The sequence below is a fragment of the Pyrgilauda ruficollis genome, unplaced genomic scaffold, assembly GCF_017590135.1.
Source record: "Pyrgilauda ruficollis isolate IOZ18807 unplaced genomic scaffold, ASM1759013v1 scaffold29, whole genome shotgun sequence".
Taxonomy (NCBI): domain Eukaryota; kingdom Metazoa; phylum Chordata; class Aves; order Passeriformes; family Passeridae; genus Pyrgilauda; species Pyrgilauda ruficollis.
Window position 1 is genome coordinate 3,922,956 of NW_024524266.1, and position 22,565 is coordinate 3,945,520.

General features: G+C 35.3%; 1 protein-coding gene across 3 annotated transcripts in view; it reads right to left on the reverse strand.

Annotated features, from left to right (window-relative positions):
- NLGN4X (neuroligin 4 X-linked) overlaps positions 1-18,217 on the reverse strand; it is a 108,170-nt gene extending 89,953 nt beyond the window's left edge. For all 3 annotated transcript variants that reach the window (XM_041472362.1, XM_041472361.1, XM_041472360.1), the window contains exon 1: positions 17,746-18,217. In XM_041472362.1, the coding sequence (XP_041328296.1) occupies positions 17,746-18,217 (472 nt within the window). The remainder of the gene's footprint in view (positions 1-17,745) is intronic.
- Positions 18,218-22,565: the final 4,348 nt, after the last annotated feature.

Sequence of the window (22,565 nt, forward strand, 5' to 3'; positions counted from 1 at the left end):
GCATCATTGGAATTACTGTTGTGTTCAGTTTGGTCAAAACCAACATAATAATAATAATAATAAAACACTAGTTGTACCATATCTTTTGCCAAAATAGGTAATAGCAAAGTTCAATGTTTAATGAGAATTTATCCTTAGATCACAGTAAATGTTTCATACATGAATTCAAGAAGTATTTTCTTACTCTAATTTCACCATTAAAATTCTTTTCTATGCAAAAGCATTTACTTTACTGCTTTAATTCAAGTCATAAATGAGAAAATAAAAGTCCTTTCATCTCTATGCTATATCTAATGTTGTTATTCATATGATTGTTTTGTTCTTTAAACAGAGAGTAAATTTAGTCCATGAGAGTTCTGCTGCTCTCAGTTATTAGTGGTAATCAATACTACCTTGTGTTATATGCATAATTGACAATTTCCTGGTGCTGTTTTATACTAGATTACATATGTTATTCTTTACAAATAACACCTCTTTCATCAAGCAACTAATGTTTCCTCTGAGGAAAGCAAGTATTGACTCATGAACTCTACCTTCTCTATTTCAACAATTGGCAGCCCTACCAGCATATTAACCAGTCTAGCCCAGCCAGTTTGGAAGTAAGGACTACCCAAAATGAAACCAACTCTTGCTGCCTTGAATTGTTGTGCAGGACATGGAAAGACCTGGGAATATTGTGAAAGGCAAGGAGTCAGAGAGATTGAGTAGGACACCAAATATATAAATGTCTGAGAAATAAGGTGTTTTGTTTTTTGGTACTCAAATGATTATTATTTATGCAAGAGCTCTCATATTATTAAATATCTGAGAGGGCCAGTGCAGAGTCACAGAGAAGACACATTCGTCTGTTCTCATTAGATTCATCTGTTAATATTTACAAATTAAGATATGGTGATTCCACAGAACTAAGTTAAAAACAAGTTCTAACTTGTATTATGAAAACCTTTTCATTATTTTCTTCTATGTTTTTCTTTTTATACACAATGGTAGTAGTGTTTTCCTCATAGAATTTAGCCTTTATGGTCCACATAACAGTTATTGGCAGTAAAGAAATTATACTGTCCACACAGCCTGACTTCCTCTTTTTTTGGATGCCTTGCTCTTGTTTGATGGAAAAAGAAAAAAAAAAGTTTAAAAATGCAATAGATTCCAAGTGTATAATACTGGAACATAAATCTGCCAAGTCACATGGCTACTAATATACTAATTATTGCAGTACACTAATTATTGGCAATGTACATTCTTAATACAAGGACTTTCTACTGAAGTTTATCCTGCTAATCCTGAAGCTAAATTTAGACACAGTGTTGTCAACAAAAAAGATCATTACCAACATTATATGCTGTGTAGTTTAAACAGAAAATAATTGGAGGGAGGAGTGTATATACATATTGAGGAGTTCTTTTAATAAAGACAAGAATAAAATAGAGTTCTAGAAATGGAAATAGAATTATAAAACATGGCTAAAACTGTCATCGAACTTGAATGTTGAGCTGCAGGCTTTGAGTATGTTAGTTTGCTAATTTAAAAGGTTTAAACCTATTTATTGTTCATGAATATGCTGAGCCAACAACTCTAAAGACAGAAATAATCTATTTATCTACAGGATGGATATTTATCTACATCAAAAGAACATAAGGTTGATTTTACTGAGTCAGATCAAGGAGTGGAGTTTCTTTCTTATAGTGAAGAAATTTGCAGCAGTGAAAAGACACTTGCAGTTTATTTCTCAGTAGTTATTTCCAGTTACTTATATGCCTGTGTTTGAAGAAATGGATGTAAAAGAAAGAAATAAACAAATAATTACTAAGTTGATTAATGTTAACTAAGATACCTATTTTACAAAGGCATAAATGTTCTTTAGCAGTCCAGAGGAATCTCAAGGGCACAGACTGATACTGAAACCTCCAGTAAATGCAGTACTGTAATTGTTCAAGAGGTAAGTAGGCAATCAAAAGGGACAATGAAAAACCTCGGTCTTTTTCAAACACAAACATTCATTCTGGATGGTTAATAAAGAAAAGGATGAATAGGTGGCTACTGATGTGCAACAGATAGACAGGCATCCACTGTGTTCAAGAAAATACAGCAGTATTATTTTCAAATGGTTCAATCAGAAATTCTGGTAAAGAGACCAATTAATTGAGGAAAATAATGTCCGACAGCAAATATGTAAGACAAAGCTTCTCAAAACTACAGAAGCTACTAATGTTTCTATAATAAAGTTCATAGGAGGTATCAATGAAGGCAAACTACTGTGGTATATCCTGCATAATATCACAACAGGAAAAGAATGAGAATGAAAAATTCATGAGAGAATATGCAAGATGATTAAAACTGCAGAACACGAGAAGCTTCTAACCACCTTTGCAATAAATGGTCATTAATAACTGCAAAATTCATATATTTGAACACAAAAGGAAATAAACTCCCTTGAATCTATTCATTACTGTGAGGGTGACAGAGCACTGGAACAGGACTCCCAGAGGCTGTGGTGTCTGCTTCTCTGAAGATACTTAAAACCCAGTTGGACACAGTCCTGTGCAACATGCTCTAGTTGAGCTTGCTTTAGCAGCAGAGTAAGACTAGAAGAGTTTCGTTTGAGATCCTTTCCAATCTCAAACATTCTCTTATTCTGTGAACTACTTAGATTTCATGAATCAAAAGAATTATCATCTTCTTTCAGATAGAAATTCTGCTCTAATAATGCATCAGGTTGCAACTTGCTTTAAAAATTTTAATCTCAGATTACTAAAGAATGCACTAAATAAGAAATTTGACAGAAAGGTATTATTTATTTGTATATACATATATGTGTGTGTATGTATATACAAATATATGTGTGCGTGCATGTATGTGTGTAGGCATGTGGGTGTGTTTATACACTCAGGATATAGTAAATATCGAGTGTTTCCATATGCAAAAGCCCATTTCAACTGTTCATGAAACAAATAAATTTGATCTAAGACAAAAACATATTTTTACTGATTGCAGTCTATTTAAACCTTCCAAGTATGGCAAAATTCTTTACAAGGCAATGTTGTCTTATCATACAGCTTAATTCATAGCTAACTACTGTGCACATAAAAGCCTAATAAAACATCTCAATCTCATCATAGCATAGATTATGACTTTTCTTGATAAAATGAATATGGCTAATCAAAGGACTTCTGGCCTACACTAAAAGATGAAATAAAAACTACCAAATGTGGCTACTCAGACCTGTGAATATAAGTCCAAAAAGGGGGAAATAAAAAGCTAAGGGTTGATTCAGAAAATTACATTATTTGCAGAGAAAAAAGCAGACATAGTAAAAGGGAGCATAGCTAAGAAATAGTGAAGATGCTGTGCTACTTAGGAAAAAAAGTGGGTAAGGTCATAATGAAATGTCTGTATCCTATCACAACTGTTTTTATCCACTTGTCCTGTAGTATCTGTACTGTTATTTCTGGGAAAATGTAGGCTTTCTTTAGCAGCTTAGATCTACTTTGCTACGGTCTAGTCTCACCAGAGAGGATTAATGATGCTCTCTGTGTACTCTTTGTTCTGGTAGGAATTCAGGCCAGGCTTCCCTGTGATGGTGAAAATTGCTTTTTTTGCTGTCACTGATGCTTCTTACTTCAGCAACCTTGTCTAGCAAATCAGTCCTGCTCAGTGAGGTCCAAACTAGAGAAATGTATTGTCGTGACCATTTGCTAACTGTTAGCAATTCCCCACATTGCTAGAGCTTTGGATTGCTCCCCAAGCAGCTTTCTCCATCATTAAGAAGCCCAAGAATTTAACTTGGGCACACTGCGTGACTTGGCTGCCATCAGATGTTCCTTTATTGTATGTTCTGACAGCAGACCATGCAAGACTCCACTTATTGTCTGCTGGCCTTGAGAAAACAAATACAGTGCTAATATATCTAACAGAGCTTACAACTCCTCCCATGAGGGATGCTGTGCTCAACAGAAGCTTTCTTCTAGGTGGAGACTTGTGAAGTCTACCAGCTTCCTTAAAATACTTTCCTCCAAGCTGAAGCACTGACAGCCCTTGTAAGGGAATAAAGGAACATTTTATTTTTCTCCACTCATTTTTTTAGTCAGTGACTTTATCTGAGAAATGTAACTGTTCAGCAAAAATGTAGAGTTTGTCCTTATCTCTCTTACCTGAGAGCTTATCTGTGCTACCTTATTGTGCAGCAGGGAGTACTGAAGTGTAATGCAAATTATCAGTGTATACAGGCAATTTTGCAGGAAATGTCAATCAAATATGATTGTAATTTTCAAAGCAATTATCAGGCAAAGAGGTTAGTGCATTTTAACTGTTCATGAAAAATTCCCAAGGGTGTATATAATTTCTGGGCTACAGGCAAGCTAACATATTTTTGGAAAACAATATGTAAGGCTTTTAAAACTATCTATTCATAAACTTCAGGAATTATCATAGGCTATATTTGAGTGGCATTAAGCCTGCAGGAGCATGTCATGCTTAGTGTTGCTAAAAAAGAAGTGTTAATAAATGCAAGTCTAAAATTTCCACAAACATAGCAAATCACAGGTAGTAATTTCCAAGTTATTAGAATCATATTATTGATTAAAAATAATCCCAGAAAATATTTTCATTTTCCTATCAATATGTCACATGGGAGTGGTGCTTAACATGACCAATACGTTGTGTCATGGTCATGAACATACAGGGGTACTAGCCCTCACTGTTTTATTCTGTTTCACCTGTAGTTCACGTCATCTACAGATATGGCTAGCATAAAATTATCAATTACATATTCGTATGTCATCTTCATTACTAAAGCTGACACATGCTTAAATTCTCAGGGTGTGAATCATTACCATTACAACACATTACATAAACTGGCTGTTCAGAGTGTGTGTGCCTTAGACTCACTACTAACTTGGATAAAATCCATTAGCCTAATCATCCTTCATTAATGTTTTTTTTGCACCTAGGTTAAAAGCCAGACAATAGACTAAGAAAGTGCATAGTGAATTCATGGAGCTATCTCTTATACTGCAATACCCCAGTTCTGTTTGAAATTTTTTCAGTCCTTTTAAGTTGTGGGGAAGATGGAGGGATGCACTTGCCAGTAGCAACGAAACACATACTCCATGAAACCATTTAAACTGTGGAATCATGCCAAGGTTACAGACAAGGTTACAGCTAATTAATCAGAGGAATAAAGCTAGGGAATACACAACCAAATGTTTTATTAAGGTAATGGGAACTGGAGAAAGGTGGGATATTTTTAATAGCCACCACCTGGGTTATGTACAAGCCCAACATATTCCAGTTCAACACAAAGTTAAGTGTGCTGCATGCAAAATACAATGTCTTTGAAGAATTAAACTCTGAAAACAAAGGGAGTTGGTTGCTTCCCAAGGATGGTTTAGCAACCACAAGAAAGTAAAATGAAGTCAGTACTGGTTGGGGTCTTAGCTGACTGAAATTGTCACTAAACAGGTTCTGTGCATAAAGAATGCATCTGGTGCTCCCAGTGTTCTGGACCCAGTGTAAAAGTACATATCCCATTAGGTCTCTTCTCAGGAGGGGGCTTATAGGTCATGCAACATTTTCAATTCAGAATGGTCTATAAGGGTTATGCCAGCTAGATCATAGCCATCTGGCAGATTTGTTAGAGCAAACACTTAATATTGTACTCAAGAGTAATTTCTTTATTAGTTGAGAGATAATGAAGAAAATTAAAGGACTCACAGAAACATTCCAAGCCATTTGATGCATCTGTGAAGAGCATACTTTCTTCCAAAATCCACTTCTGACTTCTTGCTTTCAGTAAACTTTATGAGAAACCTATAAACTATGCATCATGTATTAGTAACAATCTTTTTCATTCCTCAGAAATTTAGCTGATCTGTTCTGAGTTTAAACAGATTACACTGAGAGCTTATGTGCCTTACTCAGTCACAAAGTCTTCCCCACCTTTCAGTATTTCAATGCCTTAGGATCTTCTTCTGGCATAAGTCTTATTTCCTTATTTCCTTATTTCCCTTTCCTTTTAACTCTTGGAAAAATTCTATCTGCTGTCTGATTTCTGACTACTTTGTGAATATTGAGAATAAAGAATTACATGCAAACTTTTATAGCAAGGCTTCAATCGCCTATAAATACATGACACACATCAATTTCTATATGCCTTAGTTTTACATCTCTTTACCCAATTACTTAAATTCATCGGGGTACAATGGCTCCCAAATCTATTGCCCTTTAGACCTTTCAGAGTTTCGCTTGGAGGTTACAATACAATGCAATGACATGCAAAGTTCTGCCAGTAAATGGATCATCAAGTGGAGTAAGACAGATCCCAAAAAAAGCTATGCACACAAAGAAAGAAGGAACACAGTCTTTTAGGTTATAAGTATATGGGAAGTAACGAGCCTTTTGTCACCCAGAGGAATTTCCTTCTTACAGTTGTTTCTAATCATAATCAGAGAAAAAAACCAGTGATACTCATTTTCTAAAAACCAAGGCACAAAAGCAACAGACGATCGATCTCATGTCTCTCTCCATTAGACCTCAGAATGCCTCAGTGCCAGTGTATCTAAGCAATACAGTGGTTTTAGTAATTTTTTAAACAACAGCAACAACAACAAAAAAAAAAAAAAAAAAACCAAAAAAAAAACAAAAAAAAAAAACCCCAAAAAAAAAAAAAAAAAAAAAAACCCAAACCAAAAAAACAACAAAACAGAACAACCCAAAAAAAAAAAAAACAGGCACTTTTACTTCACATCTCTTCTGTATTAAACAAAAAGCCTTGCAATAGATCTGTACAAGAAATGGAGAAATTGGTAGGTAAAGTGGTAGGTGTTTGTAGTTCCAATTTAGGCTTACAAAAGAAACACAAAACAGAAAAGTCACCAAAAAGAATTACTTGTGCTAAAATTACTTGTGCTGAAGTACCACTTTTGTTTTGTACATCATGAAGTAAAAAAATGTTTAAACTAGGTCCACTTATAATGCAGAAATAACTGTTTTATAACTGGTTTTAGGAACTAATGGTGTCTATCTTATCATTTGTTTTGAGACAAAATAGGAAAAAAGATCACAAAAAGATAAAGAACATTAATATAGACAATCAAATCCAAAAGCTATACATTAAAATTGGCATGAATCAAGTTAATTATCCCAATGCTAAGCCATTTTGATTTACTGTATTAAATATGCAAAACAAGTATGGTAAATTAGCCTGCATTTAGAAGTTTGATGCAGTATATGAAGTAACAAATCCAAAAGGAACACCCAAAAATGGAATGAACTATTAATTTCATAATATTTTAAAAAATGTGATACATGCAGATACTTTCTAAACTTATAATTACTTATGAATTAGTTATAAATTCTTCATTTATTGAAGAAAAATAGAAAATTAATCATTACAGGCCACACTTTCAAAAGTGCTAAAAACTGAAAATTACTGCTTGAACTAAAGCAGGATAGGTGTTACATGATGGAAATCTTTCATGGCCATCCTAGATGCTCAAGCACTTTTATAAAAAACTGTACACTGCAGTACATAAGAAAACCCTCAAAAATCAGTGTCTGAACATCATCCTTCCCCTTGACTCTTGCAATATCCGAAACACTTTCTGGGAGTATTTATATATGGGGTATGACACGTCATGATGACAACTGAAATTCCAGGAAGAAATATTCATCTAAAAATGAAAATGAAAACAACAGCAAACAACAACAAGTAAATTAAAGCAAGCCCAAACTTACTACAGCAGGGTGCCATTAGGCTCCCCATGTGCTATCCTATAGGCCAAATGCAGCTTGGCAAGCATAACTGAACAGCCCACTGAGGGGGTCTGATACAGAAGAACTAACACATGAAAGAGAATCAGGCTTTCTCTCTTTGCTTGATCCTTTTACATCCACTGGATATCTAATATATACATAGCTACCCTTTCTAAAATTATTTAAGAATCATAGCTACTGTTTTCTCACCTACTGCTGCTTCTTGTGTGTGACTTTGATTTAAAACTAGATAAGGAAGGATATCCAAATAATACCATTTTTGAAAATGGAAACTGTAATTACACTTACTTTATAGTATTACTTTGTACAGTGATCAAAGGGATTAATTTATAAAATGATAGTGGCCAAAGCAGGTAAGAGGAAGTGGTTACAAGGAATAGTGAAATTCTATAAAGAAGAAATAAAGCTTGAACATCTTTCAGCAGTTTATTGTAAAAATGGACACAGTTAAGAAGAAAAATTTACCTATTTAATCCATCTACTAGAGTTTACTTCTGGGAATAACACTGAAGGCATTATGGATAAGCCTGCAAGAATGAAAATAAAAATATACTGTGCAGTATAACTTTTAGAAATTTATCCCACTCTTTAAGTTCACATTAGGGCATTTATTTGTATTCAGTTATTTCTTCAATTTGTTTTCACAGAAGTATTCTCACTGAGAGATTGTCGTACGGAGCTGCTCCTTTTGTGCAATGTCTGTGTCACTTTCTTTGACTTAGCTATACTTCCAGGCAATTGTTAGTGACAAGGCATAGCAGTTAGTCCACAGGGATGGTTTTATGCATCATCACAGTAAAAATCTGATTTGATCCAACTCCCAAGGACCCACCCTAGACATCAATTGCAACTCAGCCTATTGCATCTAATCCCTGAAGGCAGAACAAGGTCTGTAGTTTAGGTAGATGAGAAAGGCACCTCAAATCCTTAACACCATAAAAACAACAGTCTGTTTGAATCAGATACATTATGAATCTGAAAGCAAGGTATTTTGGAGGGGAAGCCCTCTAGCATTTGTGTAATTTGGCACTTTGTATGACACAATACAGCTTAGTTATATGGTTAATTCCAACAATGTGATAGCAAAAACTTGAAAGATGCTTTAAGTTAGAATGAAACTTCAACGTGCTTAACATTTTTGTCTCAGTGAAAGAGAAGGAGGCAAAGCACATTTGGCACTTTTCATGACTGAACTGTATAACTATAAAACGGAAGATGGAAAGAAAATGGCATTTATCAAAAAAAAACCAAACAACCTTCTTTTTTTACATTTTGTTTTTTAAATGGAAGGACTAAATCAATACCTTTTAAAGCAGGAATGTTTGTACTAACTCATCACAACCAAACAGACCAAATTCTCTACTTTGCAATCTGCTCTGCCATTGAATGCCTTGCAAGTATTATTCAATTAAAAACCTGGTACATTTCCAGTATGTTTATTACCCAAACATTCATTTTACAAATAAAAAAAATACTTTTGTGTAAATTTGTCAGTGTGAGTGCACCTTTTGCTTGGTAAAGTCCTACCCCTTGTATAAATTCATCAGTCCACAACACCAGAATCAACACTGTGAACTTTATTAACGTTCAGCTTGGGAAAGGTGGAATCAGATCCCTTCCTACCTGTTTAAACAGTAAAAAACAGCACCTGTTTGCATGTTTTACTGCTGCATTCACCAGCATGATTTGTGTCTCTCAGTGAATCCCAGAGACAGAAAAAAAATGAGTTTGCTGGAAACTTGTGCTCCCTCTGGTGTCTGAATGAAGCATGAAAAGCCAGCAAAAGCACTACCATGGTGGCAATATTACAAATGCAGAATGATTTTTTAAATTTTCTGGCCACCCTAAAAATACTACATAAAAGATAATTTGATACCAATTTATTTGAAAGAGGATGAAGTGTATATATTTGGATTGGGTTTTCATTTGCCCTACTGCGTATTTAATAAAACAGACAATGTATCCATGATTTCCAGCTATGATGGCTTGTAAACATTACCAGTGACTAATTGAATAGTTATTTGAATCTGCACAAAGCAATTTCCTTCCATTAGATTAAACATGTCACACCCTCTCAATGAAAAATCTATTTAACAACAACCCAGCAATTATAAGCATTTTGGAATGAGGCACCAGAATTCTATTTGTAATTAAAATTCCCTATATATATAGTGTTGGAAGTTGGATTAGCATCACAACTAAATTTATTCTTCACTAAAAGTTTGCCTACAGCATGAACTGTAAAAGAAAAATTTCCCTTCCATCATAATGGATTTTTAACACATCAGTACCAGATAGCTATAAGCATTAGTTCATTTTCACGGTTTCATAATAATTATTTCTTATTGTTTGTCTCTCTGGATACCAAGAGCAAGGTCCAGATTAAAAAAATCCTTAAACACTAAGAACATAAATTCATCCATATTCCTTCACATGATAATATCACAAATACAAATGAAATTCACTATCATTAACCTTCTTTTTTTTTTCCTGTTTTTTCCTTTGTTCTATTTGGATTACAACTAATACATTCAACTAATATTATCCTAAAATGTAAGCATACATAATTGATTATATGCCATTCTGAGAATTTTATCTGGAATGTTAAGCAAGAAACATTGAATAAAGGACAGAAATATTCCTTCCCCCTAAAAATGATGGCAAACCAAAGTATAGTGGAAAAAGCTGTCATGTTCAGTAGAAATTTTTATCTTTGTTTCATTTATCTACAAATTTTTCAGGTATCCCTAGGAGGAAATTATGAGCATTTGCTTTATTTCAAACTTGTGTTAATTTAAACATTTGCAGAAGAGAATTGTAAATTTTCCCAGCTGACAAACTACCTATGACTATCAGACTGATGTGGGTACAATTCCTTGAAATATTTTCACAGATGTGACTGATTTATGAGCCCTGTGATTTAGCCCAGCTATTCAGCATGTGTCAGTTTTGTCTGAACCTGCAATTAATGTGCAAATTAAAGGAAACTGAACCAAATTGGAATGAAAATATACAAATAGCTTTCAAAACTTTCAGACCAATGCAAAAAATACCTGAAGCAAGACCAGTGAGGCCACAAAGCCTTAACAGGAAATCAAAGCTAATACAAATGATGTGGCCAAGACACTGATCAGATCTGACTGCACATATTCTGCACTATTCACCACCCAGCAGCCTGCCAAGGGCCCACTGCACTGCTCCAGGACAGAGGCACTGCCTCTGTGTTAGCAGGTATCACACTGATTTGTGTTTTGACAGCAAGCAAGGAGACACACAGAGAACAGCAGCAGCTTACAAAGACATGTTTTTCAGGAGTGAAGAGTAAAGCCGCGTTTAAAAACAAAGGAAAGCAAAACCCCCCCCAAACAAAACAGAAAAGAAACCCCAGGTAAACACACAGGGGAAAAAAAAAAAAAGCCCGACAAGTGCGAGTCAGTGGACAAAATGAAGTAAATTCTGATCTGTTTCATGACTCACATGACTGGAGACTTTTACTTCTGTGTCACTGAGCCAAATGGCACAGCCTCTACAATTCCAAAGGCACTGTTCTTTAACTAAAAGGATAACTTTAATTTGCCTTTGCACAAGAAACATTAATTCATCGTGTTTTAAAGAACATTCCCCCCCATTCTAGCAGGTTTTTCAATATGAGGTAATGGTGAGACTCTAGGAAACGGTGCCAAAAATCCTGTTGGGATTAACTAAAGTCATATTGAATGCTGAGTCTCCTTGCTAGGCTTCACTGCATATCAGTTCCTGAGAAGGCCATTTGGGTGCAATCCTGTAAAGTGCCTGTGGAATGGGCAGCTCCTGGGGGAAAGGACAGCATTTTGAAATTAGCAACTAAATTTAAATTTATCTCTAAGGATTTAAGAACTTTATTTCATCTAGATTAGAGTCCTGTTCTTTGGTGTCAGAAGGTATTTGCAACTGTTAAAAGCAAGAATGTAGAATGAGGGCCTGGATTACCCACAGCTTTATCCTGGTAGGCAGAGAACAGCCAGACATATGCCTCCTCCTTTCTCACAGATGCCACAATATTTCTGGATTAGGAGGAGGGGATATATTGGACCCTAACAGTGAAAGAATTGGCTTGAGGCAGTCTGACACAACAGGGAGTTTATCTTTCACAATGGAGAGCAATTTTCTCTTAGATCCTGAAAAGTATATGTTTATGTTCAACTAGTACTATATGCAATAATTCCAACATTGTAATTTTGTATTGTAATTATTATCTATTATCAAGCTCTCTCACCCTGGAAAGAAATACAATCATTTTACAAAAGAATATGTATTATTTTGTATAATTTTTATATGTGATTTTATAAGCTGAAATGCATTTAAATAATAAAATGTTAATAACTAATTTTTAGTTTTCCAGAGTAGACAAACAACTGACTGAATGGGTGGGGGTTAAAAATAAACCAGTCACCGACAAAACCTATGACAATACTGAAAGTGAAAACAAAGTTTTGTTATACTCCTGTTTGGTTTTTTTTCAGAAAAACATTATTTGCAATGTGTAACTGTTTAACTATTATTATCTATAGAAGTCAAAACTATGATTTAAAACAGATTTTAAATATTTTAGAAGTCAATAAATGTATTTAATTTGCTTTTTAAAAGTATGTCAGAAAAATACATAAAACTCTATGTTCCTATGTCAATTACAGAAATTATAATTGACTTTAAAAATATGTAGTAAAGATTTTGAGAAACAATATAAGCATATATACAAGAGATATTGGATTCTTAATTCCTTAAAGCCATATAGATAAATCCTTGCTTTGATTTCTTAAGTAGCTATTTCTATTTACAAAAGTTGTGAAGAGATAATAAGATGAATACAATTTTAAGACTACCTGAAAAGTGTCTGATATACATATACTGAAACCTAAAGCTACATACATAGGTGAATCTATTGTGTAGAAAATTGAGTTTATTTGGAAATTACAAATTAATATTGTTATTAGCATCACCTTCTAATAATTAAACAAAAATTATGTTGTACATATTGCAACTATCTTGCTCACTGTGACACTATTTTTATATATGACCCCATTTTTATGTAGGACCCCTTATTTCTCATAGTAACAAAGAGGTCATTGATTAGCTTACTTTTTTATTCTATGCCATCAAAATGAAGAGACTAATCTTTACACTACCTTTTTCTTTGCCTCAAAGAAATTGGAAAAAAAACCCAATTATTATCAATTACATTTTATTGGGATTATTATGATAAAAACACTTTTTCCAAGTTAAAGACATTGCATTCAACAGCAATGGCAAGAAGAAAGCTGGAAACACTCAATTATATATTAAGCAGCCATCAATAATTTCATAATATGCAAAAGGGACAGTCTGAGGCTTGTCTTCTCAATCAGCCTTGCTCAAATTTTTCATTTTGTTATTTCTTAGTCAAATAGACACAGAATCAAGAGCTGCAGGTATATTTAGTCAATCACCATCCAGAGAAGGAATACAGCTGATCTCTGCTTTTGCACAAGACTTGTTTCTTCCCAGCAGCCCACAGTCAAATATACCACTAATCCTGGGCAAACCTCAGTTCCCATAATCTAATGAAAAATTATCACCTACCCATTCAGTCTTAATAAGTGTCATGGTCTCCCACCTTTTGTTGTCACTTCAGCTGTATTTATTCTGAAGTAAATGAATCAAGAGCTCACAAGCAAGAAACAAGAAGTTGCTAAATACTTCATTAGTTAATCTGTAAGAGATACATAGTGAATAAAGAGCTCCATAGATAGAGTGTAAAATGTACACTCTATCCATATGCCAAAATAAGTAAGGTAAATGAATCAAGAGCTCACAAGCAAGAAACAAGAAGTTGCTAAATACTTCATTAGTTAATCTGTAAGAGATACATAGTGAATAAAGAGCTCCATAGATATAGAGTGTAAAATGTACACTCTATCCATATGCCACAATAAGTATATATGCTTACTATTTATCAAGCAAAGACAACAGAAAGTAATCTTTATTATTTTCTCTTTTGATCTGAACATAGCAGGTTTTAGACAGACATAAAATTCTTTGTTTTCATGGGGTTTTGTTCTTTTTTGTTTAGCTGTATTGATTTTTTTTTTAAATCTTGCTTTGCTATGAATAAAATTTTGACGTTTATAATGAAAGAAATACAAATTAAGGGTCTTTTCTGTTTTTTGGGTTTTTTTTTCTTGTTATACCTTTTTTCCCCAGTTATGATAGGAGTTAGCAATCTCCTTCAGAATCCACAGATTCAAATGATAAAGGCCAGGGATTAAGCACAGCCGATTAACAGTCTGTGTCCTCTTCAATCTAGCATTTCCACTGTAGATAAACCCATATTCAGACTGAAGTTATAATAAACACACTGTCCTCAATATCATCTCCCTAGATGACCTCCTCAAAACTGACATTCAAGTATTCTTGTGGAAAATTACAGTTCATAGTAACTGAAAAAGCAGCCTAGACAATATACACCCACAAAAATAATACTGCAGATCAAGCCAAATGTTTAGAAAGCAACTGGATAAAATGATAGTTTTACTATAAATATTTTATTTGCTTCAGTTCTGAGTAATTTAGTATTACTATAGGTTTGACATATAAAATAATTTTTTTAGATTTTATTGTTATTGCTTGTATTGTGTGTCTTTAAAATAACTGCAATATTATTTATACCTATGACCAAAAATAAAAAATCTCAATGGATCACAGTGGTTGCAATTTTTTTTTCCCTTCCAAAGGCAAAAGAAAACAGTGAAAATCTCCAGCTACCTTAGATACTCTGAAATAGAAGGAATGGACACTGTAACGAAATTCTAATAGGATTCTCCAGTTATCTGACATTTGAAATCCAGCATCTTCTGAGTCTAAAGAAAAGCTATGATTAACACAGACACAGACTATGTAACACGTTATTTTAATTTCTTAACCTCGAAGCTCAAACTATTTAAGGAACTATAGATTTATATGTTATTTAATTTCCTGGTACTTCTTCAGACAAAAGCAGTAACATTTCAAACTCTTATATTACAACTAACTAAACTTATCTACCTAGTTGAAGTGACTGTATTCTACTATTATTCCCATTATTTTATTTTGGAAGGATTCCAGTAAAGCAATCCTGAAATAAGATGGGGAGATATGTGCATTTAATAGGCAACCCTTTATTGAAAGTACATGACCAAAATTTGGTTCTCTTTGGCCAAACCACAAAAATAGTAAGAAACAGGTAATGTTAGATACTGAAAAAGAACTGCAACAAAACAAAACAATGAAAAAAATCCCAAAACCTGAGCTTCATTTTGATTAGTTATTCACTAGAATTGCTTTGAAGTAAGCACTGCAAATGACTGCAGTTAATTCATTAGTTGTTGGTCCATTCTTTTCGCCAAAGTTTAAAAAAAAAAAAAAGGAAAAAAAAATATTCAAAGTTTCATAATCAGAGCATTTATTCGGTTTGGATTATTCCAGCCAGCTTTTCTTCTAGAAAACAGTTTCAAAGCTCTTTTAAATCAATCTATACTGAAGAAAGAATTGAAAATGTGAATTTAATTCAAAGTCACTCACTTTGAAATCTTGCTTCAAAAACTAATTTCATGGTCTGTTTCCATAACAACGTAGATTATTTTTGCCAAGTAGGACTCATATAATGAAGCATAACATCTTTAATCAGATTGTATCCACTACTATTTAGGACTGTTTAGAGTGATTTGGAGACACACTAACTTAGAGCATCTGATTTGTAGGTCAGTTCCCGTTAAGAATCTTTATTATCAGAAGATCACATATATTTCTCATCAAAAAAGCCTCTGAGATTTATTAATTAGTGATAAAATATACATCATACAATTACAACATTGTGTACTTAATTTATTCATTCCTAAGCTCCTTGTTTCCCAATGGAGTCTTTTGAAAATGCTTTTCATACTGTAGAGGAGCAACCTTACCTTCAGCTCATCACTAACAAAAACCTTGTCTTCTCATTATTCAGCTACATATTTTTATGCATGTGTTTATATTTTCAACAGGAGATATAAAAGCAACTCGATACCATTTACATGCTATTTAAAGAAAATCTAAAATCACGAAGACCAAACCATGCTTTTTTGCAAAAGTAAGTTGACAAAATGGTCTACAGAATGTGAAATTAAATTTATCATTCCTTTCTATTTTAAATCTAACAGCAAATGTCATTAGCTATTATAGCAAGATGAGTGTTATAGGTTGCTAGTCATTCAGCCCACAATATTTTACTGTTTTTCATTTGATATTAAATATTCTTTTCCTAGATATTCCCATGTCTAACTTCTTGTATCCCCTAATTAATAAATTAAACTTCTTATTATTAGTTTGGAGGAACATATTATTTATTAAGACTGGATTCTAAAATAAGACCGAGTTAGCAGAGCTGATGTTCCTTCAGTGAGAACAAATAAAATCTTAACCCAGAATGCTTTCTCAGGGCAAGCTTACCCCAGTGACTAATTAAAAGATGAAGGCTAAAATCCAGAACATAAACAAATTTGGGAAAAACATTATCTATGTCATTATCCAAGGAATAAGAAGGAGTCCAATGAGCCTGGAAGAGGAAAAGAACTGAGTTGTAAAGACCTGCTCCTTTGTCTACACACACGGGCACACTCACACACACATGCACACACACTCGTGCACACAGAGCCCCCATAAACACAGCTTTCCTTTCACAGCACTTTTTTTTTAAGCACCTTTGCAAAGCTCCCAGTATTCCCAAACTTTACCCCTTTAGATTTCAAGTTTTTGCTTCAGCTTTTTTTCAACAGGAAAAGAAGGTGGTATGTTTATTGCTGGCAGACAGCTTGGAAATTCTGAGTAAAGAAGCCAATCAAGGCAGAAGGATTATAAAAATCAAAGTAGAAAATTTGCATATTTAGAGTATGGTTACTGAGAAATAACAATGCCTTGGTTGTGTAAATCAAACCCTCAGCAAAAGTGAAGGGATTTGCATATCTGGGAGAAATCTGTCATGTTATACATCCGTAACTGCATTCTAATTAGCACAAAGCACTAGCTTTTGGTGGAATATTAAATATAAGTGCTAGTACTACTTTTATTTCCTTGTGAAATAATAGACTTGGCTTGTTTGGGGACTGATGAAAACAGGTTTTCTTGCCTGTAGGAAGCAATGCTATTCAAAACAACTGAAGATACATTCATCATGCCATGCAGCTACAATTTTTAAGATTGAGATCATGTAAATGTTCAAAGAATTCTGTATTACCAATTGTCTTCATCCTTTTTGTCTATAGAAAGTGGCTTAAAGTAGCTCTCTTGAGAAAGTATTGCACAAAGCAGATGAAAGTTTAAAACCACCTCTTCAAATCTGCATAATAAATCACCTTGACTTCATTTTAAATTTAGTGAATGAAGAAAAATAATCTGGACTGAAAAGTTTCACAGACAAAAATACTAAAAAAGCCCCTGCTGACAGAATTACTGCAATAATTTTCTATTATCTATTAAAATCAACCAGAGTTAACAGTAGAGCCAGAAATTTTATAATAAAATAAATTTTAAAAATAGGTAAATTCTCCTTTAAAAATTAGCATGTAATAGTATATTTGTACCATTCATGCATGGAAAAATGACTATATTATTTCAGGTTAATGTTTATTTCCCATTTCCTCTCTGTGAATGATTCTGACTTTTAGATGTAAGCTTAAGGCGATGTAAGATGTATGACTGACATACCCTGGCCATTATTCACAATCAAACTGCAGGTTGGTGTTGCATTGAAAAGTAAGAGAGAATCTACACAAGCATATTCAATCTACAAAATATTACTGATAATGCATATTCAGAGGCATTATCCATTTCCACAGATAAAACATGGATAAAACTCATCCAAGTAAGATGCTTTGAGGACCTGGACACTCCTCACATGTTGAACCGGTGAGCACACTGCAGTGTGGGTCTCAGGGTACTTACCATCCTCTGTGGGCACATAGATATTCAAATACAGACAGTCTTCATTTTGATCTTGAACATATGTCACCACAGTATCCAGATTGGCTGTAAACCAGACGGGCAGCATATCGTTGAGCAGTGACCTCTCATCCAGGTACTGCGGGCAGACAGCGGCAAACTGTGTGGCGTTACGGACACCCGTCCAAGACGACGGTGGCTCCGGGGGCTGAAATCGCCTTTCTCCAGTCGGAGGAGAAGCATAAGGAACACCCAAGTACTGCTCCACTGGACCAAGGATCTCATTAGGCAAAGGTGTTCTTAAACCACGTATTTTGCCATAATTCGTAGTAACAACTGGGTATTGTGCTTGGCCATCAATGAGAGTAAATCTTATAGCCAGTGCAGTTATCCACAGGAGGAAGTTAGAATTCAACATGACACACACTGGTGTGAAGATCAAAGGCAGCCATAGGAGTCCCATTGGTTTCGACATTATTTAAATCAACATCAGCAGGGCTCTTTTTTCCACAGCCAGGAGAAATTATTCAGTCAAGGAAAATGAAAACTAATAAAAAAGTAGTCAAAAGGAGATGAAGTGAGGGAAAATGTATCTTTGTTCAGGAAACAAAAAAACAAAAGCTGATGTGTGGTAGGTGCCTCAGCTGACTGGCTGTAGACAAATCCCAATGTCAGAAGAAACAAGGCAGTGTTTGCCCCTAAGGCCCATCCCAGACTTCAGTGTTGAATTAATCCTGGCAATGCACAGCACTTCCTGACAAGTAGAGCGGTGAGAGATCCACAGTTATTCCACTGCCCCAGTGAAGTGGCTCCTTTCAGTGAAGTCCAGCCCACCCAGTCAGCCTGCAGCCAAGAGAAAACAAACAATTCAAATCAACAGACAAATTTATGTTGGCATAAACCTTAAACAAAAACAAACAAACAAACAAAAAGCGCCAAAAATTATATTCGCATACTGCTTCCATGCTAAGGCCCACAAATGTTTTATGAACTTTAGACATCATGGTTAGCTATGTGTTTCCAAAGATATGTAAGTTAAGAGAGCTAAACTTGAAGCCATAAGATTATTCCACAAAACAAACATTTCTCCTTCTCTATATTCTTCCAAACCAAACCACAGCCAAAAAACTTCTGATTTCAGGAAGACTATCACATTCAAGTGCTAGCTTGAGGATATTTTCTGCTCTAAATAAACAGAATCTTCTTTTTAAGCCTATTTGCATTCCCACAGGAACCATTCATTACTTTTGTTTTCTGTATTGGATCATCTCTTTTTGCTATGAGTTGACAACTACAGAATATTTTTCACAGACATGACTTCTTTTCTGTGTGTCAACCTAATTTACCTCCATCTAATTCAGAAATTTCAACTGATGCAATAAATAATTAGTTCAAATCAAGTGTGAGAACAGTCAAAATGAGATACAAATTTATTGATTTTCATTTTTTTTTTCTATGTCTGACAGAACAATGGAAAGCTAAAAGAAAAAAAAAAACATGCTACAATCTCTTAAGTCAGCTTTTGGCTGACATAGTGCTACAATTATGCCACATTATCTGCTTGCATTCTCTTACTTTTATTTTTAAATAGAAGGCAATTCATACAATAATTCTGAAAATTATTAATGAAATGCAAATCACCTACATGTATATGCTAACCATTACAAGTGTACAAATAAACACACATCAACATTCTACCTGCCCAAAGAAATTAGGGACTTCCTTTCTACCCATTACTCAACTCAGAAGCACAAACAATTCCACAGGTAAAACAATTCCACAGGTAAAAAATTCCTTGTTATAGGAAACTGATACTGATGCCTTATATTTGGTAGGACAAACACACATGTATATATCAAAATTATATATAAGTGGATGAGCAGGTCCTGTTTTCAGTCAGGACTCAGACATGGAAAATAATTTGAACAGCATTTTATTCTCACAAAACTCCTGGAATTCTTCAATTATTTCATTTTAGCATTCTTACCACAAAACTGTTGAAACACCAGAACACCAGAGGCTGGACAAACACCAGATATTTATTATGTGTGATGGACTGAAATTTCTACTGGCATTTTCTCTTAGGACTTGCAATTTGAGCACCATTTCTGAAGGACAAATCATTACAGCTCTAATTTTCATGTCCCCAAGGGCACCACTAGGGCTGTCAGTCCCTGAATTATGCAGCAGGAAGCCCTATCTGCAGGAAGCCCTATGCCCAGCCCCATGCCCAGCCTGGATCTTGGCCTCACTGGGTCCCCAGGTAGACCTTGGACCTTAGACCAGGTAGACCTTAGACCTCAACCTGCCTGGCCTTACAATTATTAGGTGGTAGCAGAGTCCTGTCCCCATTCTCAGCCCATCCTCAATGGGGAGTCTTAGAAGTTCAGAGTCTTGCCCTGCCAGCTGTGCAGTGCCCACAGCTCCTCAACCTCGCCCACGGACAGCCCCACTTCAGCTGCTCCCTGGCACTCAGAGTGGTCAGCCAGCAATGGGTCTCAAAATTCCTCCTCAAGCATCACTTTCCCTTTGGATTTTTGCTACCATCTTTAAGAATGGAAATCAACAGCAGGTGGTTGATTTTGAGTAGCATTCCTCTTGCTCTGTCCCATCCTGATTTTGGCACACTTTACTGATCATGCAGCACAAATCAGGTTTTCCAGTTATATCCAGCTGAGGATTTAATCTGTGCTTAGGGAGGAGCAACACATCTTATTCTCTTGACACCACTCTGCAGAAGTTTGTAACGACATTCTAAGAAATGTGGAATGCAGCACTAAGAAAATTGACAAGATGGAAGGAAACACAGTGATCCAGATGATGAAAGATGGATAGAGAAAAAAAATTTCTGGGCAAACAGCAAGCAAAAAAGAAGGAAACAAAATAAGAAAAGAAAATAGGAATGATAAATAAACAAGAGTGAACACAATTCCAGCAGGGAAAGAACCAAAAATGACAACATGAAGGAAATCCTCAGCTGATACAGCAGAGAGAATACGCAATTGTAAAAAAATGTGATGTACTAAATAGTATGGCTTTCTTGGCCATCTGGATACATGCTGGCTCATATCCAGCCAGCTTTCAAACAGCACCCCCAAGTCCCCTTCAGCTGAGCAGTTCTCAAGACACTGTTCCCCAAGCCTGGAGCATTGCACAGGGTTTTTGCAACCCAACTGCAGGACCTGACCCTTGGCCTTATCGATCCTCAGAGAACTGGTCTCAGTCAATCCAGCCTGTCAAGTGCCTTTTGCAGAGCCTTCCTATGTTCCAGCAGATCAATACTCCCATCCAATTTAGTGTAATCTGTGAACTTACTGAGGATGCATGCAATCCCCTCATCCAAATCATCAACAGAGACATTAAACTGGCCCCAATTCTGAGCCCTAGGGAACACCACTGCTGACCGGCTGCCAACTGGATTTAACTCCATTCAGCACCACTATCTGGGCCTGACTATCCTGCCAGTTTTTTACCCAGCAAAGACTGCACACATCGAAGCCATGAACAGCCAGTTTCCTCAGGAGAATGCGGCAGACAGTATCCAGTGCTTTACTGAAGTCTGGATAGACAAAATCCACAGCTTTTCCCTCATCCACCAGCCAGGTTACTTTATAACACAGAGATCAAGTTAGTCAAACAGGATCTACTTTTCGTAAACCCATTTGTGAGTATCATCTGGGTCTGACTCACTGGCTGATCTGCACACAGCACATGATGGCACTCAGGATGATCTGTTCCGTGACTTTCGCCAATATCAAGGTCAGGCTGACAGGTGTGTAGTTCCCTGGGTCATCCTTCTGACCCGGGTTGTGGATGGGCATTGCATTTCCTAATTTTCCATCAACCTGACCTTCTCCAGTTAAGCAGGACTGCTGGTAAGTGGTTTAAAGAGGTCTGACAAACTCTTTCACCAGCTTCCTCAGGTGTATCCCATCTGAGCTCATAGACTTGTGTGTGTCTAATTTGCTATAATTAGCACGTCACTAACCATTTCCTCCTGGATTAAAGGGGCTTTACTCAGCTCTCCATAGTTCCCCAGCTTCCAGCTCTGGGAGCTGTGCATCCTGAGGACAACTGGTTTTGCTATTATAATGAGGCAAAGACCCCAGACTGAGGCAAGGAAAGCAAAAATATCTTGATTAGGCAATATCACAATTAGGCAGAAAATATCACACCTTTCAGTTTATTGACATTACTAGAGGAATTACCATTTTCCTAAGGTTAGTTTCACATGTGAAATGTATACACACTCATACAGACACAGAAAATAATTTTCAGTAATATTGAGAGGTAAGGAAGAAGGCATGCTGCCTATTAATTTGTGAACTGTGATGACTATGATATGATGTTAGATACATCATTGAAAAGTTGGAAGATGTAAATAGAGAGTCACAGATTTCAATTAGGGACTAATCGTAAATTGAAAGCTGTAAACATTCTAGAAACGTTTTTAGATATATCAAAACTAGTTTGATGCTCAATTACATGTATACAGTCAGCTATTTCATATGCCTTTACATACTGAGTCTACAGGAAGACATGTACTTGTCATACCTTTATTTATTATCACTAATTGTGTTGTACTTTTTCCATATTTTTATTTACTGCTTCAAATGTTAGAAAATTGCATACAAACTGCTTGCAAAAAATTCTTAGTTGGAAGTATCACTCACCCAAACAATCAAAAATAATCAATCCAAGTCAGAATATTCAGTTCAAAACAACAACTTCTGGCAGCACACGACACAGAGAAGTCAAGGAAGCTCTGAAATCAGATACAATCACATACGATGATTTTGTTATTGGCAGAGGAGTGTAATTTG